This window comes from Eubalaena glacialis, chromosome 6, assembly GCF_028564815.1.
Source record: "Eubalaena glacialis isolate mEubGla1 chromosome 6, mEubGla1.1.hap2.+ XY, whole genome shotgun sequence".
Lineage (NCBI taxonomy): Eukaryota > Metazoa > Chordata > Mammalia > Artiodactyla > Balaenidae > Eubalaena > Eubalaena glacialis.
Window position 1 is genome coordinate 110,933,819 of NC_083721.1, and position 18,916 is coordinate 110,952,734.

The 18,916-nt window shown below is 35.4% G+C and overlaps 2 protein-coding genes across 2 annotated transcripts in view; one reads left to right on the forward strand and one right to left on the reverse strand.

The window, feature by feature from the left end:
* The window catches only part of RARRES1 (retinoic acid receptor responder 1), a 47,260-nt gene extending 44,380 nt beyond the window's left edge, over window positions 1-2,880 (forward strand). The window contains 2 exon segments of the mRNA XM_061193500.1: window positions 2,589-2,651; window positions 2,731-2,880. Of these exon segments, the coding sequence (XP_061049483.1) occupies window positions 2,589-2,651; window positions 2,731-2,880 (213 nt within the window).
* Window positions 2,881-7,676: 4,796 nt separating this feature from the next.
* Window positions 7,677-18,916, reverse strand: part of GFM1 (G elongation factor mitochondrial 1) — a 41,931-nt gene continuing 30,691 nt past the window's right edge. Inside the window, exons 14-18 of the mRNA XM_061194525.1 lie at window positions 15,632-15,794; window positions 13,877-14,021; window positions 9,070-9,230; window positions 8,255-8,308; window positions 7,677-8,089 (exon numbers count right to left, since the gene is read on the reverse strand). Of these exons, the coding sequence (XP_061050508.1) occupies window positions 7,958-8,089; window positions 8,255-8,308; window positions 9,070-9,230; window positions 13,877-14,021; window positions 15,632-15,794 (655 nt within the window). The 3' untranslated portion in view covers window positions 7,677-7,957. The remainder of the gene's footprint in view (window positions 8,090-8,254; window positions 8,309-9,069; window positions 9,231-13,876; window positions 14,022-15,631; window positions 15,795-18,916) is intronic.

Genomic DNA, 18,916 nt, shown 5'->3' on the forward strand with positions numbered 1-18,916 from the left:
AACGCAGTCAAAAATAAATAAATTTATTTAGAAAATAAATAAAATAACCAACAAGGACCTACTGTATATCACAGGGAACTAGATTCAATATGCTGTAATAAACCATAATGGAAAAAATATTAAAAAGAATATGGGGCTTCCCTGGTGGCGCAGTGGTTGAGAATCTGCCTGCCAAGCCAGGGGACATGGGTTCGAGCCCTGGTCTGGGAAGATCCCACATGCCGCGGAGCAACTAGGCCCGTGAGCCACAACTACTGAGCCTGCGTGTCTGGAGCTTGTGCTCTGCAACAAGAGAGGCCGCGATAATGAGAGGCCCGTGCACCGCGATGAAGAGTGGCCCCCGCTTGCCGCAACTGGAGAAAGCCCTCACACAGAAACGAAGACCCAACACAGCCAAAAATAAAAATAAATAAAATAATTACCAAAAAAAAAAGTAAAATATTAAAAAAAAAAAAAAAAAGAATATGTATAACTGAATCACTTAGCTGTATACCAGAAACTAACAACACTGTAAATCAACTAAACTTCAATTAAAAAGAATCAACTTTTGATAGCATATATTAATAACCTAAGCCTACTTATTCTCTACTAAAACCACACTGGTTCTGCTAGGGATCATTCCTTTTTTTTTTTAGTGGGGAGGGGAGCAGTAGGGGTAGGGTAGGTCACGAGTAAGTATAAGGAAACCGAATACTTCATTCTATCTCTAGGAAGATTAAAGTGCTAAGTTATCAAAAAAATGTGACAGTAAATCATCAATTTGGACTATAAGGATTTGACATATGTGATGATTTGAACAAAACCAAGGAGATTATTTCTGAGTATTAAAAATGATGGCTTCCTGGCAGAGCCTTGCTTGGTGTGGGCAGTGCCCCCTGGGTACTTTGCCAGGCTGGGCTGCGCCATGTCTGGGCTGCAGCTCTTTAATAAGCCCTGGTTTGGTTTGGTCTAAGGGCGCTTCCCCCTGAAGGAGGAAGAATCTATGAACAGAAACATGAGGTGTGTCTCAGTAGCCTTACTGAGGAAGGTCTTAATTAAATGTCGAGGGTGCCCAAGCACTATAATAATCCAAATTTTTGTTTGGATTATTAAAAAATGGGTAACACTTTGTGTTGAGCAGAAGTTTGTCAAATGGACTTGGAACGCCATCATTTGTTTCAAGCCTTTCTTCCTTTTTGCCTAAAATCTGGAGATTGCCATGATTTCCTTAAGAAATGCTATTTTCAAAAACAGCAAGAGGCACTGTCCTGAAAAAACACTTTATAAGACCAATTTTTTAACTGTAGAAATACATGGTAAACAGACCTTGAGAAAAAGTGCAGGCAGCACAAAAGTCTGAGACAAAAATTACACAGCACAGCAGCCAGCTGTGTCAATATAGTCCAAGGTCAACATCGTCACCAAATGAGAGTCAGACAAGGCTAAATCCACCCCCAAACCCAGCCCAACTGATAACTGGAGCCTCCAGAAACTGTTCCTTTAGATAAAAGATGCTAAATTTTCTCTCATGAATTCTCTGACTTTGCAGCCTGTGTTTTGGATATTTGCTTTCACCATTCATGGGTACACTGCTAGGCAGAAGGGAAACCTACCCAATGACGCAAAGCACCACAGAAAAGCAGTCAATTTCTGATTGATCCAGGCCCTCTCTTGTATCATATCCCTCCAGTACCCCCTCCACCTGATGGAAATTTCATGGCTTGTAAAAGTCTTCATCAATGTAAGCAAAGGGAAGACAAAACTTAATATCAAGTCCTTTTTGTTTTTGCATATTCTTAGTCTCAGTGAAAGCCTGGTAGATTAAAATCATAATCCAAATTAATTTTTTTATTCCTTCTCTTCCATTTTTACTAGTAAAGGGATAAGCACTTTTGTGCCCCAACCTTTTCCCCTCAAAACAGTTACTGTCAAAAAGAAAGCAGGTAATCAGTTTAGTCACTCTTAAAATTTATAGAAATCAAGAGAATAAAAGAGCTGAGGGAGACTGCCTGCTTACCTATAAAATGTGGTTTTAGAAGCAGTGTGGCACAGCATGAAGGATGTGGGTGGTGGAGTCAGTAGATCTGGGTTTGAATCCCCACTTGTCACCTACTAGCTGTAACCTCAAGTTGCCTTCCCTGTAAAAGGCGGCTCATAATACATATTCTTGCAAGACAGGAAAATTCCATGAGAACATGTATAAAGTGCCTAGCAGAGAACCTGGCCCATGGTGTCCTTCTAGATATCCTGATTGCCCTGCCCCTTGTCTTACTGCCTGGCATATCAGGGCTATAAATCAGCTTGAGGTGCATATACAGTATCTAGATTCCTTAGGTTGTCAAAAGATTCTCCCTATTCTCATAGACCTTAATCTCCATCAAAACCCATAAGTATTAGAGAGAAAAAGTGACAGAAAGACCTTACTAGATGATCATGACAGTGGCAAAACAGTAAGAATCAACAGCTTCCACATCTTAATGCAGGATACCACCAAAGGAAATGAGGCTAGCATCAAAGAGGTGGCAGGTGATATAAGACGAGCCTTCCAAATTCTAAGCTAATATAAACCCACACTATCTATCGCACTAACTCTTTCTTTCTTCTTCTAGAAAACAAATGAAGATGCAATTGATTTTGATTATACTGTTCTACTCCATGAATTCTCAACACAGGTAAAACAAAACGGTATACAGAACTGTTTAAACCAGAAGTTTTTGCAGATCCTAATATTTTAGAACTCTTATTTCCCAGGAAATGATTCCCTGTCATATTCACTTGGTCTGGTACCCCGGCAAACCACTGAAGGTGAAGTACCACTGTCAAGAGCTACAGACACCAGAAGAAGCCTCTGGAACTGAAGAGGGATGAGCTGTGGCACTGACAGAGCTTAGTAATTTCTGAAAAGCAAAAAAGATCTGTTTATACCAAATTCTGAACAAAATGACTAAATAGCCTAAATCATTATTCTAGTAAAATAGCCAAGGTATAAGGCATTCTAATTTGGGAAAGCCTGTGATTACAAGTAAATACTCAAAAATTAAAAGATACTGGGATTTTTGTTTTTCGATTGGTTTGGTTTAGTTTTTAACTCTGGGAGCACATGCATATTGAACTCTGCTCAGTGCTAAACAGTTACTCCGCAGGTTCCTCAGGGTTTCAGCCCTAAAATGTAAAACCAAGTCAGTTAGTGTATGCTGCAGCTGGACCAGTAAGTATTTAAAAAACATAACAAAATAAAATTGATGGTCACATCTATAAATCTGCATTTCCCAGTATTTTGAACATATTGTAGCTAACTATTCTGTGTTGTTAAATTGCTTCTACCTAGTATGTAAAAAAGATAATATATTTCAATGAAAGCAAATTGTAGGGAAAATATTACCTGTTTAAAAGGAACTTTACTATTTTTTATGATTTTGAGCAAGTATTCCTTTTAAATTTGATATCTACTTTTAAATAAATGTCTGTTTCTAAATAAAATGTGTTACATGTGTTTGTAGAGATTTGTCTATATAGGCAAAATTTGTGCTAAGCTGGAATTAAAGGATATTTATATATTAATAAAAATTTCACAAATAAAAATAGTGTCTCAGAGATAAAGCCGAGTGTCTGCAAACACGTATTAAATGGAACAGTGATGTAACTGAAAGTACATAAAGTATTTACAAATTTTCATTTATAAGAACAACTTGGACCCAGTGTTGGCCTAAGTAATTTATAAAAACAAACACAATATGTACCATTATCAGATTTGTGGAGTACCTCCCCAAGGCAGGAAGAACTGATCCAGGAAATGTGGCCAGCATTTGCCTCTCAAAATTAGTATTTAATGGAATGCTTATATTCATGTCTCAAAACCTTTAGCCGGGTTCCTTGATCAGTAGTTGGTTAGGAAGCATCAGCCTTTTTAAAACATACCAAAATGTTACCTTTATGTCTGTATTAGAAAACTGAAAAAGTTTATACTAAATAGAAAAAATTTTAAGACATGGACTCTTACAAAATAAAAATAAGATGAATTATACTGTTACTTTTTAGCAGAGGCAGATCATGTATTATTCTGTTTAAGACCCCAACCCCTTTGCATTCATCTTCCCAACATCCTCTGGAGTTAAGGACTGTACGTTTTCCAAAGCACTGGAAACAATCATTTAAAGAAAACATCAGATCTCCCACATATATGATAATGCAGAGAAAATACTTTCCCTAAGATATCAAACAATCTAGTGATAAACAATGCCAGAACCAAGTAATAAACTCCTCTAACTGAAGTTCCCTAAATATCTTGGAAAAAAAGTGCCAAGAGCATTATAAGAGCATATTCAATGTCCTGTGATTTTTAATCTTTCAGTGTCACGTTAAGAGCTAGAAAGGGGTTTCAGCTTTCTTGTCTCAACTTTCTAAAAGTCCTCTCATCCTTGTAAAGGCATTTTAAATTAGTGAGATTAGGCTCACAAATGTGACCATAATTCAATCAGGTAAGGAAGCTAAGGTGGTAACCCTTTAACAGATTTCGGTATAATAGATTATGAAGGCGAATTCTACACATACGACATACAAAAAAAAAATTACCTAATTTATAAATTTACAAAACCTATAAGTTAAACCAACTAAAAATTTCTCAATATCACCATCAGAACATCTTTTCTAGCACAAACTCTAAAATTGCTGACTTGATTTTACTAGCTAACAGAGGAGAAAAATTACTTCATCTGCCTTGACATAAAATGAAAACCTCTAAATTCCCTAAGCCCTCTTTTATTCATTAAGAGTTTAAAGAATTCTGAATCACTCTGACCCAATGACAATAACAGAGAGCATCACATTTATTTTCCTAATCTCTTTAGAATTTTCAAAAATTTTAAGACATACAAAATAACACCAGGATTTTGCCTGCATTCCATTTGATTCTACTTATAGTTTTGTTTTTCCTACCTGAGTTATGAATAGTTAGAAGTTAAGTTCTTTTGAAAGTCAATTGAAAGTTTCTATATTGGCCCTTGAATGATAGTGCTTCATGACATATGAGTTTATCACACTGATTTCTCTCAGCCTAGAAAATTCTATGACCTGTTCTGTGACCTTTCCTAACTTTCAAAGTGCTACAATCACTAGCATGCTGCCTGGCACTTATTTGAAAGGATAAATGAATCCATGCTCACAATCAATTGCCTGTGAAAACATGAACTATTTCAACAATGCATTACAGTTTTATCTGAAGACACTTTAAGCAGCAATTAAAGCTCTAATTCAAAAACTGATAGTTTTAGCAATGCAAGTAGATGTTTTCTACAAAGGGATATATTCCTACATGTCACAATTTACTACTTACCTGGTGGCTGCCTCACTTCACTGGCATCAATTTTAAGACTCATCCAGATTTCAAAAGTATTAAAATATGAAAAATCCTAAAATTTCAGTATTAAATTTTAGTGACTTCACAACGTAAATCTAAGAGTGAGCAAGGAGGCAAGGAATAACAGAAAATTGACTGTACATCTTTAAAGATAAACTTACCAAGCTAAGAACCAATAGCCCAATCACTAACATCACACCAAAGAATATTAATAATGTGACACATCTGAACAAATCCTGCATTTCATGTTTTGGAGGTACAGGTTATACTGCAATGGTCTTTAATCTTGCCTGTATATTAGAATAAGCTAGAAAACTTTTGTTCTTATGCAAAGAATCAGAGTATCTAGGGGTTGGCCTGGGTATTTCTCTTTAAAGCTCCCCAAGTAATTTTTAAAGTGCTGCCAGGGTTGGGAATCAGGGCGATACTGCAGCAGGCCTAGTGCTGCTACCATTCTCCAACACAAATAATACTGTCTTTAAATTAGCCAACAATCATCCTTTACAACAGTAGTATAAAAGAAACCCACATTTATGAATATTCTCATTATTTTTTTCCTTATACAGACTTTGGCTGGTATGTGGTCTTTACCAACTCTAACCAAACTAATGAGTTAACAAAAGATGTGGGTTCTGGTCCTGGATGGGTTCCTATGTGATCCTATTCTAGTTACTCCCACCAGCTGGGCCTGTGTCGTTGCCTATGAAATGCTGGTGTTGTATTAGATATCTTGACTCTTTTCTGGCACCGTATCTTCATAACCAAAATGTTTAACAAGTTAAAAGCGCTTCCAAATTTATCCATCTTAGTTCTAATATTTCTGACTGTTAGCAACAGCAAGAGGAACTGTGCTAAATTCTATGAAGGTATTTCCTCATCAGGAACAATATTCAAAGTCAGTGTGAATAGCATGAGATGCTGATGAAATGCCAAAGCAACACAATTTTTCAGGCTTGATGCTACTGTAGCAACAGACATATTCATGGGAAAATGCACTTGGTTTGATGAGTATCATAACTGCATTATCAATTTGAAAAGTTAATGAGCTGTGTGGTCTTAGATAAGTTATTTACCTTCTCTGTGCTTTTGCCTCCTCTATTACAAAATGGACATAATAATAGTACCTAGTTTCATAGGGTTGTGAAAACTAAAATGGATAATGCATTTAAAGCATTTAACAAATGCCTTGAAAACATTTGCTCAATACTTTTTAAAGGTCTTTTTTTCTAGGAACCTGAAGTTATAGAGCCAAATCTACAAATCAAGAAAAACAAAGGAATTTAAAACAGTTATTTCATGTCTATTATCCACTAAGGGAAAGGACTACGATATGTCTTTCACATCAGATGGTTTTTGGATGAAACAATTCTGAACAATATGGTAGAACTCCCTGGCAATGTCCAACATACTCTAGCTTAACATTTGTTCTTTCACAATCTCAATGAATACAATATATGATACATTCCAACAGACTCTAATTCAGCTAGCCTTTAATAGGTGGATGAAATAGACTAGCCAGCAACCCTGTAGGTTATATTTTATTATTTCCAAGCTGCAGAAACATTAAAATGAACATAGACAAGAATAGCATATGCAAGGGCCTTTTTTTTTTACCTCACAGGTCTGCAAAAAAGTAACATTTATACTCCTAAAAACAAGCAGTTAAAAATCTGCAGAAGCCACAAATTGAAGCAATCAGCTCTATATAAAACAGCTAGAAATTTAGCTAGCATTTTAATATCCCAAAGAAAATCTGAAGAGTGTTCTCCAATCCATTTTTTTTTTTAAAAACACTTTATCCCTGTGCCTCATTTATGTTGTACCTTTTAATCTCCCTCACCTATTTCACTCCTCCTCCTGCTCCTCCCTCCCCTCTGACCACCATCTACTGGTTTGTTCTCTGTATCTGTGAGGCTGTTTCCATTTTGTTATGTTTGTTCACTTGTTTTGTTTTTCAGACTCCACATTTAAGTAAAATCATACAGTATTTGTCTTTCTCTGACTTATTTCACTTAGCATGATACCCTCTAGGGCTAGCTATCCAGGTTGTCACAAAGGAATCCACTCTTAAACAAAAAAGGTGATACTCCAAGAAGTGTCATGATATATGCAATTCACTTTCAAGTATACAGCAAAACAACTTGAAGAATGAAAGTATGCAACATAGATGGACAACAGACAAACAGATAAAGCAAATATGACAAAACAAATTATTATCCGATAAACATTTAACAAAATTGTTCATTGTTGAGTCTAGATGGAAGGTATATGGCTGTTCTTTGTACTATTTTTTCAGCTTTTCTGTATGTTGAAAATTCTTATGATGAAAAAATTTGGAGGTTTATACATGTTCTAAGCCTATTAAGTATAACAAAAATAAGTCTCTTCCTCCCTCAAATAAATATTAAATATATTTCAGTAATAATCATATTTTATTTGAGGTATAAAACCAATCAACAGTTGAGATATACACAGAATTAACTATGATATAACAGAAGCTCCTGAATATAATAGGAAGGGCTTCTAAAATTACTTCTTTTCAGGCTGAATTTATTCCATGAATCCATTAACGTATCTAAACCTTGCAGATACAGTTAAAGTTAGTCAACAAAGTGAGGAAAGTTAGTTCTTGGCGTTTCCTTTTTTTACAGGAAGTTGACCTGTAGCTTCCAAATACTTATTGATAAGGTCTTCTTGTGTAGCTGGTGAACATGGCTGATATCTGCAGTACTCCATTGTATATTCTCCCTTCCCCTGGGGGTTTAACACAAAAACAGAAACAAAAAGCAGATTTTTTTTTTTTTTTTTTTTAAAACAACTATCAAGTAAAGTCATGCAAAGACAAGATTTCACAAAAATGATGATTTTGCAGGATGGCCTCTTGAAGAACACTGAAGTAAAATTTAAACACTTGCTTACCTCTGTGCATGACCTAAGTTCAGTAGAATAACCAAACATTTCATTTAGAGGGACCTGAAAACATACACAGTAGATATTTCAGCATTGCTTATTGAAAAATATTTGAGAAAAATACAGAGAAGACTTAGTCATTTAACTCCTTTAGATTCAGGTTTCTACTAACTACTCCTAGCTTAAAAGCCAAAGAGAAACCTGTTTTTGTTTTACCACAGTAGAAACCCTATTTGAAAATAATTTCATTTGACAGACACAACTAGAAACCCAATCTTTCAGTTTCACGGAGCGGACACCACTAACAGCTGTCCCTCTCATCCCCACTCCACGCAGCTGCAGCTCAAGCACTCAGAAGTGTTTCTTCTGTGAAAATGTGAATACAACTTTCCCTTGGACTCCTCAATGATAGGCCATATGCCAAGAGGAGTGTCTTCTAAGAGGCCTTAGGTAACGTGATAAACCCTTTCTCCCATGAGATTTAAGTAAGGGACAGGCAAGGGAATTAAATATTATCCCAATAAATTAGAACATAATAAAACGGCTATGCAAACAAAGCTATAATGAGAAAGGTAATTATACATCTAAGAAAATGACATACTCACAAAAGGCCTACCTGAAATGAATCTTATTTTTAGATTTTGCACTTAAAGAGATGCTCTAACAGCAAAGTACCGAAATTACCACATACATATAAGCCACAAATTCAACACTCAGCCATGGAAATGTGCCAATTTGCTCTACAATTTCCAAAAACAAAAGCTAACTCTGATTTCCTCCTGTGGATAATAAAAGCAAGGTTGTCAGTGACTAACAGTACTTACATCTGCATATAGTGTAAAATAGTCCTCAATTCCATCTTGTCCCGTGATTATTCCATGGCGCCGGTTAATTCCTGCAATCACTGGTCCCTGAAATTCATTTGGAGCTACAACTTCCACAGACATAATAGGTTCAAGAATACATAATGTGGCATTTGCCAGGGCTAGGGTTTAAAAAATATATAAATTGGTTTATTAATCTTTAAACAAACTGGAACTCTTTCCTATCCACATATACAAAAGGGAAATAGAAAGTGCTCTCCCAAAGGTACACACATAAATGACAAGGTTAAAATATTTGATCTGGACTCATTTTTCTAGTAGCAGCAGCAGTCACTCTTCTAAATGGAACTTCCAGTAAGACAACACTTAATTCTAATATTAGTATGTCCATTACCATATTTTTATCCTAAAAATCATTAGGTTGCAGAAGTAATATAAAAGGGTCTTAAAACAACATTCGATCAAGTCCCTTCCCATTTAAATTATGCAGTTGAGGGTTACTAATTCTTTCTGAAATCCTTCGGGAATAAAGACACTATCTGTTAAGTCTCTGACCAAGGTAAATCAATTCTTTCTTGTTGGTCCCTGGCAGACAGTTATTTATACTTGGAGACAATAATCAAGTCACGCCTGAGATAATGTCTAGGCTAAACAATTTCAATACCCGATTGAGAATTAGAAAACCAAGTTTCTAGTTTCTGCTCTGCCTCTAATAAGTTATACGCCTTTTGGAAAAACACAATCTATCCAGGTCATGTTTCTTTACCTACAAAATAAAGACATCGGCCTAGATGCTAAAGGCCATTTAAGCACTAAACCCCAATGTGTTTTTTATGTGTGTTTTTTTTTAATAAAAAAACCTTATTTTTTTAATCCCACTTAGTACATAACAAGAACACTTCTTACTGTGACAAATGCTGACTGAGGTTGAAAATGTAACAGTGTGGAGAGAATATAAAAAAACTTCAAACACTCATATTTAATTTGGACATCATGATAGTGTGGAATAATACTTCAGCCTCAGACTGGATGAATTATCTTTAAATAAAGACTTTAAGCATAACATGAAAAGGTGACAAAGAAAATATTTTGTTTTAAAATAATAATTTTCCAAGCATCAATTTGTTTATAATAATCTAGTCAGCAATTATTCTTGTATTAAAGCACTTGTTCTAAAGACACTATTAGCTTAAGTGCAATAATTATAAGAACAGCCATTTAATATACTTGCATTTCTTTGAAATGTTTTCTAATTCAAATCATATCTTAGCTCAGACCTAACTTTGACTCATTACTCCTAATTAGTGAATTTTGTTCTGAAAAGAGGAATAACTGAACTCTGCAGACTCCTAAGTTTCATTAGCTAAGCCTGCAGAATTCTACGTAGACAGCTAAAGCAGTAGACTAAAAATTCTAGATAGACTGAAGAAGCTCTATTTCTTGTTAACTTCTTGGGTTACCACAACAGCAGAGCTTCCTTGGCTCTAAATAAATGTAATTAATGCAGAAGAAGGTACCCAGAAAGAGAGATGTGAACAGACATATTAAAATTTAGTTACACATTATCTAGTGTTTTCAATATAGGTCAGTAATATAAAAGAGCTAGAGTGTAAGACGGTCATATTCTAAAGAGAAAGAAGGGGCCAAGTATATAGTGTATACTACACATAATTGCTGAGGACGGCCTGTCCAGTTCTCGGTTTCATACTCCCTCACCCTGCTCCTTTCAACTCCCTCTTTCTTCCTAAATCCACCTTCTGATTCACCTCGCCCTTATTCATGCTTTTCTCTGTCCCATTCCATATGACAAGATTCCGGAGCTAAATTCATCCTGCCATTTTTTAATAGTCACATGGCAGCCAAGTCCTACAAGCAATTTTTCCTGAAGTAGAATAAAAAGCAAGTGAAAATAACCACACCATCACAGGACCTTTTAAACCAAAGTGGTGCGTAGAGGTGGTAATGTTTCTATTTCAGTCCCCTAGGGACAAAGTTGATAACACCAGGCTGGGTGCTAAAGAGGTTGTGTGAGGAGGTGGTCAAGGGCTAGGCTCTGGTCTGGGTTTAACTCTCAGCTCCACCACTAACTAACATGTAACCTTGGGCCATTTGATTAACTACTCTTGAGTCTCAATTTTCTCAACTATAAGGCCACTGTTGAAGATAAGATATGATAATTCATGTAGTCAGCATAATACACAGCACAAAAGTGATCAATAAGTGTTATTATGACCACTCTGAGACCAAAAGCTGGCAAATGGGTGGCATTGCACAGTGCTAGGTCAAAGGTAATGCGAAGGGAAGAGGGATTAGCCTTCATTATGACCAAATATGTGTGTGCAAGTGTTTTCAAGTACATTCTCATCTAATACTTTGGCATTACTATCTCCAAACAGCCTGGACTTGCCCATTTCCACGGAGTTAAGTATGAAGTAGAGCCAGCATTCAAACTCAAAGCCCAGGAGATCAGAAAAGGGACACTGCTGAGTAAAATGAGCTAACATGACTCTGGGTAGGCCTTTATTTCTCTTGTAGAGTAGCTACAAGTTCAATGTTTCTGCAGAGACCAAGCACAGCGGTCTAAAAATTGGCCATAGACAATGATGGCAACGGTTAACATCCATGGGGTGAAACAGTCCCTGAAAGAACATTCAATTTCACGTTTCAGTTTTAGTTACATCACTGATTAATCTCAGGGGCAAAGTTTACATTGTGACTGAAAATAGTTCCAGTTTTCTTTTTTTTTTTAATGAAAACTACGTGAGAATTTGAACTATTTTTCTTCCAATTTTGATAATAGAGAATAGCTCAAAAGTATAAGCTAATCTGATACTAAGCTCATTTATCAACATTTTCCACCCTAAAACTCTCATATGATAATCAGTGGAGGTGTATGCATGAAAAGCTGATTTTCTTAAGAGCCCAGCAAAAATTTCCTTTTACCCTTTTACCCTTTTATCTTTCAGTCATGGAGAAATAAGAATCAGATGATGATACAGCAAAGTAATTCATTTTTCACGCTTGCAACCTGTTTATTTGCACATATTTATCTGGCAAAAACCAATACTCCTCAATTCAATTATTATCTGGTGCTTTTCCTTTGCACCCCACCAGGCAGTCATCACACATAACAGTATTTGTACACTTAAGTATTTACAAACTGAATGGTACATATCTACCTGTTTAGTTAATATGCACAGACATACAGACTTTTTTCATGGCTATATATGTGTATGTTATGGGCATATAATCTATATTTATTTATATTTCATATAGGTATAATTAAAAAGGTTGAGGCTCTTTGTTAATTGATTTTACCAATTACCTTGCTTTATGCAACCTCTATCCAGGAAAGCTACCAATTTCCAGTCAAGAACCAGCATAGAACAGTTGGTGATTTCTAATTTGTTTTAACTATACTTTAAAAAAGTATCACAATGTATACATTTATCAAATCATTACTTTAAATATTTTACAATTTTGTCAACTGCACCTCAATAAAGCTGAAAAAAAGAATATGAAGTGATTACAACCAATTTGCCAGTTTAAGATTTATTAAAGTGGTGAACCCCTAGAAGGCAAGAGGCAGGTGTTATCAATACAATCTGAATCATGCCTAATAAAGTCTTATTTTTTTTGTGACTTTATTTCCCTTTTTCCTATTAATACAACTGACAGACTGTGACAAGGTTTCTAGATCATAAATTTCAAATGCATTTTTAATAGACAGCTAGCTGGCATAAAGAAAATGGAGGATTCTCTCACCCTTTCTCAACTGAGAAACGAAACCACAAATTACTAATGGCTCCCATTAGTTTAACTAAAATAAGGAATTAGCAACCTGGTCAAGGAATGAGCAACCTTCTCCAGCCATTGCCCCACACCTGGTCACAGATGCAAACAGACCAAAAACAACAAAGTCCAAAATTCATACAATAAAACCCTGATTTTCCGAATGCCTGGAAATGATGTGTTAGGATTAATTTTCTGCTGTCTATTTTGACCCTCTTTGACAAAAATATCTCTGAAATGTTTTGTGAATCATAATGTAATTCTCTGCAAAAATCCACTTATGGACATAACTAATGAATTACCATATAATGGATATGGAAGAGATGACAAAGAGAATGAATTTTCTGGCTCCCAGTTACAATGTAAAAGCCCCCAACGTCAAACTGCTGTGCCGTCATTTGCTTTTCTCTCTTAAAAGCAATGAATCAGATATATCTGCAATTGCTTAGGGTTCTGTTTCATCAGGGTTTTAATAGACATATTATTCTATGTGAGAAAGGTTGACAATTTTAGCAGTTTAACAAGAAGTCTGCACTGAGAATAAGGTTTACTGAATTCTTTCAAATGCCTAAAAGCCTACAATGTCATACATGAAAAAGTTGTTTACAAATTTATAGATTTTTCTGACATCTGAATAAATCACTAAAAACAGGATGACTATAATTAATGTTTCTTTAAAATAATTCTTATAATTCTGAGCATTTCTGTCTTCTCTATTAAAAGTAGAACTTACAGATTATCTATGAATTTAAACTTACAAAAAAATACCAGATAATTTAGGAGAACAAAGTAGGATTTTAATTTTGTAAGAAAGAAAACACAGTAATCTATCCTCACTTTGATTCTATGAATACTTGCCCAGAGCCTATCATGTTCCCTGGTGTGCTGCTTACTGCTCTGGTGGGGTGGGGGGGATGGGAAGAAGACCTAACCAACACAGTGCTGCCTTCTGCGGCTCTGATGGTCCACCAGGGAAATAGATGCACTGATGTGGCAACTGCCAGACACAGCGTACCTTGTTTAAGAGCACCTTCTCCTGCGCGGATGAAAGAGATTTCATTGGAATCCACCATGTGATACGCTCCATCTTGCAGGACAAACCGGAGCCCAGAGAGCTTGTGACCAGACAGAGGGCCCTTCTCGCAGGCATCCAAAAACCCCTGTTAATGAATGAACACAACTTCTGGAGTGAGTGGGTTTCACTCACAGAAGCATTATGAAAAACCCCCAAACGTTTTAGTATTCAGAAGTGTAACATTTTTATGTATGCTATATTTCATTCTTTAAAAAAAAAAATTTTTTTTAAGTTGAACAGCCTATTTAAGTATTATTATTGTGGAATCTAGATGAGCAATCCCTTGGAAAACTCTATTACTTAAAGGTGAGAGCTGGTTTGAAAGTGATGCTGAGAGTGCTAGCAATCACTTTCTCATAACCTCATCTTCAAGAATTACTAAACTCTCATGATGCATTACAGAGACAGCATGATCTTAATTTTACAAGGAGGAAACAGAGGAAAGGCAAATCTAAGAAATTCTCTAAAATAAAACTTCAATCAAAACTGACATCTAATCAACAGCTGTGTCTTAAGCTCCTACTGTATACCTATCACTGCTCTGCCTCATTGGCAGATCACTACCTAACAGCTTTAGTGTTATACAATGTCAGTAAGAACTAAAATTAAAAGCTAATTTCATTTTTCCAAAGCAATTCTTTTTTTAAAAAAGCAGCTTTACTGAGGTATAACTGATATACAATAAACTATACATATTTAAAGAGTACAATTTGATAAGTGTGCAATTTTTTTTTTCATTCAGTCACTTAAATACTCGTAGAGCTCCTACAATTCAAGATAGTTTTTCATGGCAAGACAATCACACAGCTGCACATGTAGTACAATATATTTCTGACATTCAAAACTGTAAACTCTAAATGCTGAAAAATATCTGAGCTTTCCTTCACTTACATTAATCCTGGAGAATAAAAGATAATTTACAAGTGTGTGAATGACAAAATATTGTCTTGATATAAAGTATAATGAATGAAACACACTAATCACAAAAAATGCTACCAAAATTAATGCTGAAGCCAAAATTATGATCTGTTAATAAAGATTTCTAAGTTAAAAGGTTAAAAAAACCTAAAAATCTCAATCTACAAGAATAGACAGTTGCTAAAGGTTTACAACAGTCTTAAAGCCAGTTGACCTAGAAAGCCAACAAATCACTAGTAACCCCATTATATGTGCAAATCACTTCACAATTCCCAAAGAAATATCAGTCTTATCTGATCCTTGAGTTTGTGAGGGGTTCGGAATTAAGTACTATATGCTCAGTTTACAAAAGAAAGTGGCTCTGATTTACCCAAGGGCATGTTAATCACTAGCAGACATTAGGACAGCACCCAGGTGTTGGGAATCTTAATGAATGTCCATTCTACTACATCAGTACACCTAAAACTTTCATAAACCCCTAACGCCTACTGCAAATTTCAAGTGCTGATTATAATCAATGAAGTCGTTTAAATTTATCAAGAGAAATACAATAACTATGATTAAGAAACAGAATGACTTCCCCTCATCGTCACAGCATATATTTATAGCTCTTGAACTTAAAGATTCTAATCAGACGGAAAGCTTAATGAGAAAAAGAAGCAGAACTGTAATGAAAATGAACCACAGAAGACAACGTGATAGCAATGTGATTTGACACCTAATAGACGGTTTTTGATTTTTTTTTAAATGCAATAAAGTTTTTTTTTTTATTTTTACCTTTTCTACGGCAGGCACAAATTGCTTTGGAACATTTGACCCAAATGTTTCATCTGAAAACTCCAACTTAGTGTAGTTCTCTGGGTCCAGAGGCTCCAGTACACCTATCACTTTTCCAAACTGGCCTGCACCACCTGATTGTTTTTTATGTGTAAACTCAAACCTGAAAGTAATTTAGGAAGAAGAAGAAAAAATCAACATAGCATTATATAATTACCAAAATGAAATAACTCCTACTAATTTAAATGAAAAACCACCTCTCATCATTTTTACTTTTTCCTTCAAATACGATGGCCTTCCTATAAAATTATTATAGAATTTATTTAAAAAGTAATCCTGTCCTTTCTGTTTTTACTTGGAGGTGAGGGTGGGGCACACCACCAAAGTAATCCATGGTTTTAATTCTGCTAATTCTGAATTTCACAAGTAGAAAGTAAAAGTCAACAAATTAAAATAAAAAGTCCGTCTAAGGTTCTTATTCTATTAATAGTAACCTACATTCCAAAGAGCTTACCCATTTCTTTTGGAATGCCTCCCTTCCCTGGGACAGTGTTCTCTCCTTAAATCTCTATGAGGACAATTACCTGAAAATAGGAGCTACGCAGTTAATTCATTCAGATAGTTGCTATTTGATTTTACAACTTGTACACTATGGACTGAGAAAATACAAGAGAAAGGAGTTTCAGGCGGAATAACTAACACCTGAAAATGATTAATGGCAAAATGATCATGATTAACATAAGTTAAGTCATTCAAATAGACACACAGGTCAGTGTTTACTTGAAACTACTAATGACAACATAAATAGGATGAAATAAACATCTTACATGCATACTAAATATATGTAAACACAGGCTACGATATCATTGAAAAAACATTTCATGAGTATCTACTGTTTGGAAGGCATTTTTCCTTTCAACTGAAACCTTCCTCAAGACCATAAGATGGAAGAAGCTGGCTGCTTTCAAAGGTGTCTGCAGATAACTGCAGGTAAATGGACATTAATGAGTGTGTGTTCCTGCGTACAGATCTGTGAATGGTTTGGAAGAAGTAAACAGCAAATTTCAGTAGATGTCAGCTTGGAATAAGCAGTTTCCATAGAGAGCCTAAGCGTGAATGTGCCTGATGAACTGCCTTTAAATAATCTTCCAGCAGCCAAGAGCTTCAGGATAGGCTGGGAAACAATGCTGAATGGTTGATTTTCCCGGGAGAGAAACAAACAGCCATCAGAACCACCGAGAGCAGGAAAAGGAGAAGAGAAACAACTGCCAAATCACCACAGAATTACTGAAGGGATTCCAAAACTGTGGTCCACTGACATATTCTCTAGTATGCTCAAGTTCTCTGAGACATTTTAAATTTTGTTTTCAATTTGACAATAATATGACATACAACATACTCTAGATCTGTGCTGTCTATATGGTAATCACTAATCATGGATATTTACATTGAAATTAAATAAAATTTAAAATTCAGTTCCTCAGCTGCACTAGTCACATTACAAGTGGTCAACAGGCAGGTGTGGAGAGTGGCTACTGTCCCGGACAGCAGAGCCAAACATTTCCATCGCTGCACAAACTGCTACTGGACAGCAGTGCCCTGGAGGGCCAGCTCACAGACAAGCAATCCCTGCAGTTTCAGGGACCATGACTGCGTTTATAATCAAGTGGATGCCAAATAACAGGACACTTATGTGCCAGGCTTGTGCTAGACACTTTTTATGAACAGTCTTACTTGCTCTTCACCACAGACCCATGAAGTAGGCACTATTTTTTATTATTATTTTACAGGTGAGAAACCTGAGGGTCAGAAAAGCTAAGTAACTTGCCAAACGTGATACAACTCTTAAGTGGCAGAGCCAGGATTTGTACCAAGACCAACACTCTTAATCAAACATGTTTCTAAAAGGCTAATAAGAATATAAACTGATTTAATCTGCACACGATGCATTCACTTCAAAAGCTGTTAGAAGACACTGCACAAAGAGAGATTTTACTGTAGCTTAAATAGAGAAGTGGAAGAACTAAGACATCACTTGGTAGGCACTGAATAGATATGCTGAAGGCAAAAGAATCCATGCTCCTGTGGTCAGACCACTGGAATTTTATAAAAGACAATTTCATTTTGACAAAACATCATCATCTCTCACATTAAAATTACTGTTAATTAGAATTGTGTTGGTTTTATTGCATATCTCTATTTTGTAGATTTATTTTGACTTCATAGTCTTATCAAAGTTGCAAGCCATAGGCGTTTTTACTTAAGTTTTATGTCCATACAATTATTTAAAATAATAATTTAATTTGCCCGATCCCAGAGACCCATAATAATTTTGCTACTTTCAAGGTAACTCATACATTATTCAAGTTTGCGGATAATGATCTCTTGACTTACCACTAATGAAATTTTAGTAAGTAAGTAAGATTCCAAGGACTCAAGTATAGGAATAAGATTCTCTCAATGCAGTTTATTTATTTAACATCTAAATAAGCAGTTTAAAAATTTTAATATAATAATTATATTTTAAAAAGAACTTAAATTGGTATGTGTACTTTTAGTAAATAAATGCCTGATACGTCACAACCTCTGTTACTAGCCTTGATCTACAGAGATGTTAACTGTATTCGTAAAGCTTCAAAAGGGTGATTTCATCTAGGAAGCTCACATATTGTACTCCTCACAACTCTAACTGGTAATAAAACAGATGTTAACTAGCTACTTGTGAAAACTTTAAAATTTCATTATCAGCAAAAAAGCTCTTTCTGGGTAATTAGAATGTATTCCGCCACTCATTCTTGGACACTATCAAAGGAGCACATAATTCATACAACTAACACACAAATACAGTGACAACCTAAGAGGTTGGCTGATAGATGAATGACTCACACCCCCCCCACACCGCCCAAAAACAGAAAAACAAGCTTCAATTTTTTACAAAAAGCCTTGAGGAGAAACTAACCCTTTCATCCTCTAGTTACTTGATGGTTGTTGGCTAATATAATTAGAAAGAATGGGAATGCCTTACTACTTACTGTTCTTTAAAAATCTACTTACTCCAAAGACTTTATTTACAAATAAATTAAAAAGGGTATTTGAGGAAAACAACACATTACAAATACATTTTTGTTAACTTTTTTAAAAAAAGCAACACAATATATATGTCTACCCAAGGAACCTTCAAAATCCGTTTTGGGAAAAATAGCAAAGAGTCTTTATTTCTAAGCCAACAAGCTACAGTGTCAGTTTGGCTATACATTTGATGAAAAGAAACCTTAGCTGCTAGAC